The sequence below is a fragment of the Phacochoerus africanus genome, chromosome 1, assembly GCF_016906955.1.
Source record: "Phacochoerus africanus isolate WHEZ1 chromosome 1, ROS_Pafr_v1, whole genome shotgun sequence".
In the NCBI taxonomy this organism is placed as follows: domain Eukaryota; kingdom Metazoa; phylum Chordata; class Mammalia; order Artiodactyla; family Suidae; genus Phacochoerus; species Phacochoerus africanus.
In genome coordinates, this window is record NC_062544.1 from 259,225,163 (window position 1) to 259,236,340 (window position 11,178).

The following is an 11,178-nucleotide window of genomic DNA, read 5'->3' on the forward strand; positions in this document are numbered from 1 at the left end:
CCACTATTCCTTGGTATAGGATGTCTTTTCAAGTTCAAAGGCCTTCTGTAAGCCACCTAAAACCTCTGGGTCCATTTTCAAGGATAACTAGGGAGCTCTTCCTGGGTAAATGAACTTTAATTTTAGCGCTCTACTGAATCCGCATTCATGCATGAATACATTCATTCTTTCAAAATGTATATTATTTAGAATATAATTTGTAAACCCTAGTGATTTATTCATTTACTCTTTAGAAACAAATTGTCTTCTGCTATTCACCGTGAAGTTGTGTAAGTTGTAGTACGTCTTAAATCATCTCTTAATTTTATTTAAACTGTTGATTGAATAAGCCCCAAATCAATTAATAATATTGTGCCCGGGAAAATGAAGAACCCTCCACGGGCAAGAGGTACAGGTCCCCTGCACACTAATCTTGTTCGCACTCACTCTCCCAAGTCCCAGCCGGATTCGGGGCGTGGCGGGGGCACGGAGGACGGTTACCGCGGGGTGCTGGGGGCGTGGCGCCGCAGCCACGCTCCGCTCCGGGCGCGCTTACTCGGTCGCCGGCCCAGCTGGCAAGGAGAGGGGGCGTGGTCTCGGGGCCTCCTCCATCCTTGGGCCGAGACGAAGGGATGTTCTCTGCTCAAGAGGAAGCCGACAGGACGGTGTTTGTGGGAAACTTAGAGGCTCGAGTGCGGGAAGAGATTCTGTACGAGCTGTTCCTTCAGGTACTGTCGGTCTGGATGGGGTGGTGGAGGGGCGGGGCATGTCGAGCCGGAAGCTCAGCCGGAGGGGCGGGGAGCACCTGAACGCCCGAACCCGGCCCCCTCCCTCCGCATCCTGTGCCCCTGTTTTAATTTAGTTCCGCTTTGGCGCACCTGTCTCCAGGTTAGCAGCTGAATGCTGAAGTGACAAAGAGTGCCCCGCATCCCCATCCCCATCTCATTGCCACTGCAGAGTCCTGGGTGAGCAGTGGCTGGGTTCCCCCCCAGCCTCCCAGCCCTGAGTAAGAGCTTCACAGAGGCTATCTGGGCCCTTGGGTGTGCTCAGGCAAAGCAGAAAACAGCCCTGTCACTGCCTTCCTTGAGGTAATAAGAACCCTCATACCTTATATATTGGGAAATGAGAGCAAAAGATTTAATAACACGTTTCCATATACATTACTTATTCCCTCAAGCCCTTTTATACAGCGGGTGTTTTTACTCCTGAATGGTAAATGAGATTTGAGACGATTTAGGCAGCCAAGTCATGACTGTGACCGATTGATGCCCTGGCCAATTTCCTGTATTTCATACCAAGATGAACTTCTGAAAACTTTTTGAGACTTGGTATCTCCAGGATTAAGCCTCCTGTTTCCTATAAGCACTCACCTACTGTATGCGCATAAGTCTCACTTGCTAAAGAAATCCTCATCCAGCCTTTCATTTAATCGTTTTATGATCCAGAATTACATGACAAACAGGTGCTCGGCATACAAATTTAAGAGATAGCCTTTGGTCTTTCTAAAAGGAGACATTTAAAATTATCATGATTTAAGATAATCTGCACAAAAGAGGAACAAATAGTATAGCAGGGTTGTTTAGAGTGGGAACTCTGATGTCAGCAATGTGACTTTGGCCAGGTAAGGGAATTGCTCAGTGCTTCAATTCCCTTAGAAGTCAATGAGGGTAATAGTATCTACAATATGATGTGGTGTGATGATTGAATAAATTAGTCCAGTTAGAACTGAACCTGAAGCTGAAGTGAAACTTACTTCAGCTGCTACTAAAAGTACTACAATTACTATTAATAATACTTCTAATACTAACACTAAAAGAAATCAAGAGTGACTTCCCTTTATCAGAATGAGGGCAAGTTCTGAGGGAGACAATAGCAAAATTATATTTCAGAGGCTAAGTTTGAGTACTAGAGGTGAAAGGGCTTCTTTATGTAGTTTTTGAAAGGCTCTATCTTTGTCTCTGAACTAAAGCACTGGTCTATTAATTATAGACACACAGTTTGATAGAATTTCCTGCAGAAACACAAAACATTTAAAGCTTTTATGCTTATTCTTCTAACATGCCATCGTTTTAAACTTGCCCTTTTAAATATACCCTAATACTTGTCTTTTTCTGCAGTTATTTTTTTCTCTCAGTACCATTTGAAACAATTCTCTAAAAAAAAAAGAGAAAGAAAGAAAGAAAGAAAAAAGGAAGGGAGGGAAGAAGGGAAAAAGGGAGAGAGAAAGAAAGAAAACTTTACAGTTCTTTTTCTCCAGAAAGTTTCTTTTATGTTGAGTCAACAAAAAACAAAAAAAAAGGGGTGGGAACTGGTGAGGGGGCAGTGGGATAAGCGTGAAGTTCCACATGTACATATATTATTTCTCATCAGTAGGGACTGGATCTATGGCAGTTTTATGGATTTTATATATATATATATATATATATATATATATATATATGTAATTTCTACCTAAACAAAATGTTCATCTCTTCTAACAGATCAGGCAACCAAACATATGTTTTTATTTTTGCCCAAGTTCTTTGTTTTCTGGAAGGATTTGCCAAACCGAGTTATCTATTAGAATGGCTTCAACTCAACAGAATTTAGCAAATCTAGACAACTGACAACACTGTTTATGTGTTTCATTCTGGTTTAAAGAGACTAAACAATTATGATGCAATTATTGCTACAGACAATAATCCTTGTTGAACTTTATCTTTAAAAATGCTCAGGCATATCTTTCAATTTTTAAAATTCAAAGCATATAAGCATATTCTATCCATTTCATATATTTAATATCAGTAGTGGAAAAGTGCTAATGAGGAGTTCCCTGGTTGCTCAGCAGGTTAAGTATCTGGCATTGCCACTGCTGTGGCTTGGGTCACTACTGTGGCATGAGTTTAGTCCCTGGCCTGGGAACTTCTATGTGGCCAAAAAACAAAAAGATTTAAAAAAAGAAGAAAAGTACTGATTAAAGTCAGCTTGTTTTGTTACTGCATATTTATTCTCTTACTAATTTCTTTCAAGTTTCTGATGATCCTTTGAAGAGCAAAAATCAGGTTTAATATCTTTGTACTTTTAACCAAGAAATACTGAAGTAGAGATTTCAAGGGGAAAGATAATGAATTCAGTTTCAGTATATTGAGTTTGAAGTACAGCCACATGGAGGTCTCTAGGATACTGTCTCCATGAAAGAGGCATGAGTAGGAAAAATAGATTTGTTGATGAGGTATTCTTGAAGCCAGAAGGGAGGATGAGCTACTCCCTGGCAAAGCAGAGAATAAAAATGAAAGATTGAATCTTAAAATAGAGCATCATTTTAAAGATGAAAACTAACATTTTTCTTTAGATTAAAAGCATTTTTTTTTTTTAATGGCCATACCTGAAGCATATGGAAGATCCTGGGCCAGGGATTGAATCTGAGCACAGCTGCAACAGCATTGAATCCTTTAACCTGCTGGGCTGGGAGTTCCCTTTGAGGCTCAGCAGGTTAAGAACCCAGTAGTGTCCCTGAGGGTGTGGCCCTAACTTCACTCAGTGGGTTAAGGATCTGGTGTTGCTGCAAGCTGAGGGATAGGTTGCAGATGCAGCTTGGATCCCAAGTTGCTGTGGCTGTGGCATAGGCCTTCAGCTGCAGCTCTGATTCAACCCCTAGACGGGAGTTACATATGTCACAGGTACAGCTCTAAAAAGAAAAAAACAAAACAGAGAAAAGCACAATGAAAAAGTATGAGCTATTTGCCATTAAATCTTAGCTGTTTATAAGTCTTGTTGAGTACTTCCTCTTATCATTATCATCGTGGAGATGTTTCTTTCTTTAATTGTAATTAACACTTTTTTTATAATATTTGGCTCTGCTTTTTTACTCTATATTGGTAAGTATAGGTTTTACTACCAATAAAATCTGAATATTTTCAATTTATTTTATTCTATTTTAATAATACACCATGCAATAATTTTCTCCCATTGTTGGATTTAATTTTTCATTCATGTACCTACTTAAAAGCTTTAAACATTTTTAAAAAGTTGTTCCTTTAGGGAATATTTACCAAATAGAATTACCAGATCAAAATACAGTTTCTGTATAGATCAAAAATTTAGTTTCTCTTGTGAAAAATTTTAATCTTGTCAGAAAAAAAATAGGCTTTGATGTGATGTTACCAGTTTATGATAACAAACAGTGGGTTTGTCATTTCAATTTATTTGTGAGTTGTGCACTGTTAATATGTATGTAGACAAAGTAGTACTTTAATCTTAGATTTAAATGCTGTCTAAATTATTTTGTTAAGCCTAACATAAGGGTAACATCTTTCCTTTTAAGATTTGGAACTATTACCTAAAATTTCCTTTTCTTTTTTTTTTTTTCTTTTTCTTTTTTGTCTTTCTAGGGCGTACCCTTAGCATATGGATGTTCCCAGGCTAGGGGTCAAATTGGAGCTATAGCCACTGGCTTATACCACAGCCACAACAACACCCGATCCGAGCCACATCTGCAGCCTATACCGTAGCTCACAGCAATACTGGATCCTTAACCCACTGAACCAGGCCAGGGATTGAACCAGCATCCTCATAGATACTAGTCAATTCGTTTCCGCTGAGCCATGACAGGAACTCCTAAAATTTCACGATCTTAACATCATAAATGTTTTTTTGTGAGCTAGAAAATACCAAGAAAGTGTAATGAAATACGATATTTATTGTTAGGAAAATATATCATTAACAGAACTGCATAACACTGTTATTGCTAACAGATTTGTTTTAGTCTGAAGTTGAATATACTTGATTTTTTGAGTGAAAAAAATCTCTAGATTTATGAGAAAATAATGTTTAAGTTTCTTACAGGCTGGACCATTAACCAAAGTGACTATATGCAAAGACAGAGATGGAAATCCAAAGTCTTTTGGATTTGTCTGCTTTAAACACCCAGAATCGGTATCTTATGCCATAGCTTTGCTGAACGGAATTCGTTTATATGGAAGACCAATTAATGTGCAGTATCGATTTGGTAGGTTCTGTCACTGATGAATCTTCCAAGTGGGTTTTATTGGTGGCAGTGTTTCCAGAAGTGTAAATACTTTGTTTTCTGTGTAGCCTAAGACCAAAAATGTGCCCCAGTGTTCTCTTAAATTTTCTCAGAACACAGGTAGATATTATAATGTTATGTAATTAATTAATATTACCAATTACGTTGCCAACTCTATAGCCCCTTTTCTATATTAAAATTTAAAATGTTCTATTTTATTATCATCCAGCAAATAGCTATGTAATTGCTATTGGCTATAAAAAATTAAACCAATTCAAATGAACTGGAGACACACAACTCTAGCTTTTATCCAGCAAGCCTATTTGCTGATCTTCTTGTCAATGCTAATGCATGGTATCACATATCTACTGTTTGGAAGATAGGATGGGTACCTTGGTCCTTCTTCTAGGTTTCCATGCTGTTTATATTGCCCTGGATCTGATCCCCTGTAAAAACAGCTGGCCAAAGGCTGGCCCTCAGTAACCATGGAGGAAACTCTCCTGACATGATTGACCTCAAAAGCCTCCTCCTGCATACATGTCAAGAACTGATCATCTTTGATTAGATGCTCAGAGAACTTTGTTATTCTAGCCCTTTCATAGTTTCAGGGACTGATAGAGGCAGTGCTTATGCTTATGTTGCAGTGCCTCCAGTGTTTATGTTGCCTCCCTTCCCAAATGATTTAGGCCTAATGATGTCTCCCTTGTTTATTTTGTTCTCATTCCTCTTACTAATAAATAAATAAGAATTAGAATAAGAAAACAATGCTTTATTGCAAAGGAAAAGTGCAACTTTGTGTTCATTTTATTTTATCTTTGCAAAGATAATTGGCTGCATGGTGCTCTCAAGTATTGTCCGATTAATGCATACAGGCTGGTAAAATGGGACAGACCGTATCATGTTCTGACATGTCCCCAAACCAGCTGCTGAGCATCCTCTGTCAGGTTGCATTCACTTTTGTCAGTACAATTTAGAGAATGCATGCCTTCTACATAGGAGGTAAATAATACTGATTATTTGCCAGTTTTAGTTTCAGGTGTGTCTCTGACTTTTTTTAGTTTACAGGTGTGTAGAACCAAACAGTATCATGTATCTTACATGGCCCCATGTCAATATAATTCTTCTCTACAGCCATTGCTTTGGACAAAGTCTAGTTATAATTCGGTCATTTATAGTTACATAAACAACCTGTAAATTTTACTTGGGATATTAAACATCTTCATGTATCTTATATGGAGTTTTAGAAAATGATTTAGTGTTAGAACTCTAAAAAATGGTACCATGAAGTAACCTAATAATTCTGTTTCTTTTGAAGGGAGTTCTCGCTCTTGCGAACCAGCCAACCAAAGTTTTGAAAGCTGTGTTAAGATAAATTCACACAGCTACAGGTAATTAAAGGTATTTTTTCATAAAGGTAAAACAAATTATGCCAGGGACATTTTTTGATGTATTTTAAACTATTGTAAAACCATGCTGTTTAGACATAGCATAAAATTAAGGAATTTATTTTTTTCCTGGAACTGTGAAAAGTGATAGAAAATATTTTCATTTAAAGTTCAGTCAGGAGTTCCCTCTGTGGCATAGTACATTGAGGATCCTGAGTCACTGCAGCTGTAGTGTAGGTTGCAGCCATGGCTTAGATCTGATCCCTGGCCTGGGAATTTCTGTATGCCACAAATGTGGCAAAAAAAAAAATCTAGTCGATATTTTCAGCAATAGGTGAGAGAGATTTATATTTGTAGTGTTCTTTAATATGTACTTTTCGTAACTATTAAATCTTATAAGCATCTAAATTCTCATTGTGTGGTTCATAGAGATACTATTATCCATATCATATTTTATACTTGAATAAATACAGAGATGCAAAAGTTAACTAATTTCCAAGGTCACTAAGAGAAAAAATGATAGTCGCTAGGCTTGAAATTAAGCCTTCTGACATTAAGCCACTCTACTATTTATCTTACTGCTTTGTTGTTTGTTGTTGTTGTTGTTGTTGTTGTTGTTTTAGAATTTCTCTATGGTAACTTTCAAAATATTTTCAAATTTTGTGTAGGCTGATTTGGTACAACAGTGCCTCCAAGGACACTGGCAGTTCAGCTATCCCAGAGCAGAAAGTCTCCCACACCAAATTAAGATGCTCAAATTATACCATTTATTAAACCAATTTAAAAGATAACAGTGAAAAGCAAAAGGAAAGATATTGGCTAGTGAAAACCAAAAAGAAAGAGACTGGCTAGATTAGCTTACATAAGATAGGGCACATGCGGGCAGAAGGACCATACTATCTGGGTTCTGATTACGCTAATATTCATATGACTTGCTTTGCTTTCTTTATGTCTGTGTTCTTTGTCTTTATATGACCATAACATTAATGAATATTTTCCTATCAGAGAGCCAAAGGTGACTCTAAATACTGAGATTTCAGTATGTAGTCATTAATAAGACTTGAGATACTGCTATGTTACTACGTTATCAATGTAATGTAATGTATACTATATATAATGTATATACCACACATACAGTAACATATATTATGTAATAACTGCATGTTTGAATTTATCTTATTGAGCTCTCATAGAAAAGCTGTTTTTATTTTTAAATATGAAGAGCTATCCTATTTGTAAAGAATAAAAGACATATGTGCCTGGGAATTTTAACTTTGTATTACTTCTTCTTTTACCTCTCCCAAGAAATGAAGAAATCATGGGCAGATCTTCCTTTCCCATGCAGTTATTTCCAACTAATAGTGCAGCTTTACCTCAAGAATATTTTTTCTTTCAGCACATGGTAAGTTTCATATGCCTTTGATTCAATATATAACATGATACAAAGTGTAAAGAATATGAAAACTTCGTAGAAACCACGTTGCTCAAATCTAGACCTAGACCGAAGGCAGAAGCTGCCCTGAGCACTGTGCCCCCGGGGGTGGTCTGCTCTGACACCATCATCTGAAATCCCACACCTAGTTCCTTGGCACACAGCCAGCGTATCAACAGAAAGGGCTCAGATGGTCGTGTTGATGCACAGTGGCCCAGGTAGAATGGGAGTATAGAGTTCTCATTGAAATAACAGTTTTACAAGATTTTTTACAATTGAATAATTTCATTTGATGAAGAATTTTATATAATATAATCATCCATTACAAATTCATTGCTTTTGGACATGATTTTTTTAAAAAATGAATTTCCTCTCTTAACTAAAGGCAAAGATTCTCTCTTGGTAGAGTAAACTACATTATTTTCAAAGACTTAGAAATATGGTTCTGTAATTTATATCATAACAATGACCTTTCTTGTTAAAGGGGAACATAGGAGATTTTTTTTCTTTCTTCTAACTACCCATTTTATACATAATGAAACTGAGGTTCAGGGATATTAACCAACAAGCCCAAGATTATATAACTTTATTAGGGACAGTTGTTGAGACCAGAATACAGGTATTCTGATTCACAGGGTGTGATTTTTTTCAAACCTCCAGTATATATGTAAGCCTCACATTTTTCATATAACCACTTTCACTTTATAACCAAAAGCAAAAGTGATAATTTAACTTTTGGAAAAACTTTTCTCAGTGAGATAATTAGTAAACAGCTTGTTCTTATCTAAAGCTATCAATATTTTCTTTGTGGCATTTTTTCATCTTTGGTGAGGTGAGAAAGACACACACATACAAGCTCATGTTATCTCTATTAATCTTAAATCTAATTTGAATAATTAGAAATTTGAGTTTAAAACACGGAAGTGTCTATCTCAACAATTGACATCTATGCTATACAATATGTTAGCCATTAGCCATCCATGAGGAGCTGAGTTTTTTATTTTTTTTTACTTTTAATTAAAATTTAAATTTAAAAACAAAAACTTGGTTCACTTATTGCAAAACTTTTAAGTACATTTGAAAGAACCTGTGTTTGCGTATCTACTTTCCAACTAAATTTTATGTGATCTAAATTCATATGAAGTATTTTCAATGAAAATTTAGTATCCAAATTGACATTTGCTGTAAGTATAAGACACATCAGATATCAAAGACTTAGTACAAAAAAAGGAAAATATCTCACTAATAATTTTTATATTGGTTATGTTATGTTGAAATTACAGTAGTTTGGATATTTGGGGATAAATAACATACATTCTTTAATTGTACTTGTTTCATTTTTATTTTCACATTGTTTCATTTTTATTTTCATATTGCAACTAGAAGATTTAAACCTACATATGCAGTTTGCTTTGTATTTTTGTAGAACAGCATTAATCTCTCTGTGGTAAACTATATACTGCCTTGAATCTTTATGTTAATACCATTTAAGGAAACTACCACATCCTTACTTGGAAATGTCACTGTCCTCCTGAACTGACACATGGTTTTATTTGTTTGTAGTTATTTGTATAACGGCTGCAAACTGTTAACTTTATTTGTTTGTAATTCTTGGGCTCGTTTTGGTAGATGAGTGTTTGTGGGCTTTTTTCCGCAGCAGTGGCATGCTTACAATCCAGCACTGCAGCTTCCTTACTATGAGGTTACAGCACCGCTTCCTAACAGCACATCGCTGTCTTCCTCACTGAATTGTGTTCCAGATCTGGAGGCTGGACCCAGCTCTTACGAATGGACTCACCAACAACCGAGTGACTCTGACCCTTACCAGATGAATAAACGAAAGAGGCAAAAACAGACTAGTGATAGTGATAGTAGCACAGAAAACAATAGAGGAAATGACTATAGCCAAAAGTTCCCAAAGAGTAAGAAAAAAAGATACTAGTATTTACATTCAAATGAAATTTGTCTACACTGGTCTTAGTTCCTTTAAAAGAAAAAGAATCTGTATTCTACTAAGCGACCGATTTCATGGCTTTCTGGTCTTCTCTGAAGTATATAAAAATAAGACATCTGACTTGCTATTCAGTTTTTGTCTTGAATGACAAAAAAAATGTGTTTTTTTGTGTTTATAATGGTGTTACTAACAAGAAATGCACTTTGAGTTGCTATATTTTAGTACTGATGATAAACTTGCACTAAACTGTTAATCAAAAATCACTTCCTGAGCGCTTCTGGATAAGGCACCATGCTCTCCAACATTGCCACCTCTAACCCTCAGCTGCAAACCAGCTGAGATTAGAGTGGGTAGTGAATTTTCTGAAAGAAACTGTTACAAATATTTAAGACTTGCATGTTTTCCATAACGAAGACATAATTAGCAGAGTTAATTTCCTTTATTACTAATACTTTATTTTTTATGTCCGAATGTGTTATCTCAGAGCCTTACTCTCATACAGGTTTATTATTACATAAAGTGAGGATGTACGACTGTGATACCAAAGGAATGATGACTATCACATGGCTAGTTCTTGGTTCCTTCCCTTTTCATGTGATTGTATATAAATAGGAATACCTGCCTCTTTACTTCCCATGATTTAACTGTGTTTTATGAAAATTAGTTGGCTATGTTGGTATATATTATCCACTTCTATTGCCAACTAGGTTTGAGTGAGTATATTTGACACATTTAAATCTTGATAAGTAACAATGAATAGAATGATAATTCATTAATGTTTAATATGTATTGTTTATCATCAAATCAAGTCTCCTATTTCTGGATCATTTATTTTCAGAAGATAAATACACTACATGTAAAATGAATGGTTTATTCAGATATTTTTGTTAGCTTTGTAACTCATCATAAACTAGAATGATGAAAATATTTATTTATTAAAGCTTATTGAAAGGATCACACAACTTCATTGGTAGTTAACCACTCAATTCAGTGGGAAAAGCCATACTTTGATATTTCTTTTGCATGTTGCAAAGCACTTTACAGATATTTGTAATAAAAGTGTTTTTAGCAAAATGAATAAGTGAACTTAACTTCTGGTTTTAAATATATAATGCAGTAGCATTTTAAATGTAAATATTAGTCTATTTCCATCTGATCAACATGAGAAACCAAATTCTGCTTGATGTAGCTTGATCTATATAACTTCATATTCCTGAATATTCAAATTTAAAATGACATTTTTCTTTTTAATTTCACGCTTTTGCAATTTAGAATCATGCCAAAGGGAAAATACTTCTACATAAATAGAAAATGTATAAATATATATTTAAACACATTAACTTCATCTCAGCCTTTTCAATTCTTATGCCTTACAGTTTTCCTTAGCGCTAAATTAATTATTTCATTGTGATTGGCGTTATAG

General features: G+C 35.6%; 1 protein-coding gene across 1 annotated transcript; it reads left to right on the top strand.

The window, feature by feature from the left end:
* Positions 1–513: 513 nt before the first annotated feature.
* On the top strand, positions 514–10,569 carry RBM11 (RNA binding motif protein 11). Its single transcript, XM_047794529.1, has 5 exons — positions 514–707; positions 4,804–4,966; positions 6,300–6,372; positions 7,675–7,771; positions 9,459–10,569. Exons 1-5 carry the CDS (start codon positions 612–614, stop codon positions 9,741–9,743), a joined length of 714 nt encoding a protein of 237 aa, XP_047650485.1. The 5' UTR covers positions 514–611; the 3' UTR covers positions 9,744–10,569.
* Positions 10,570–11,178: the final 609 nt, after the last annotated feature.

Bases quoted from the DNA above. Each gene is read 5' to 3' on its own strand.
- RBM11 (XM_047794529.1), top strand. From the start codon at position 612: ATGTTCTCTGCTCAAGAGGAAGCCGACAGGACGGTGTTTGTGGGAAAC. The intron at 6,373-7,674 runs GTAATTAAAGGT...ACCTCTCCCAAG, and splicing joins ATAAATTCACACAGCTACAG to AAATGAAGAAATCATGGGCA. The intron at 7,772-9,458 runs GTAAGTTTCATA...TTTTTTCCGCAG, and splicing joins ATTTTTTCTTTCAGCACATG to CAGTGGCATGCTTACAATCC.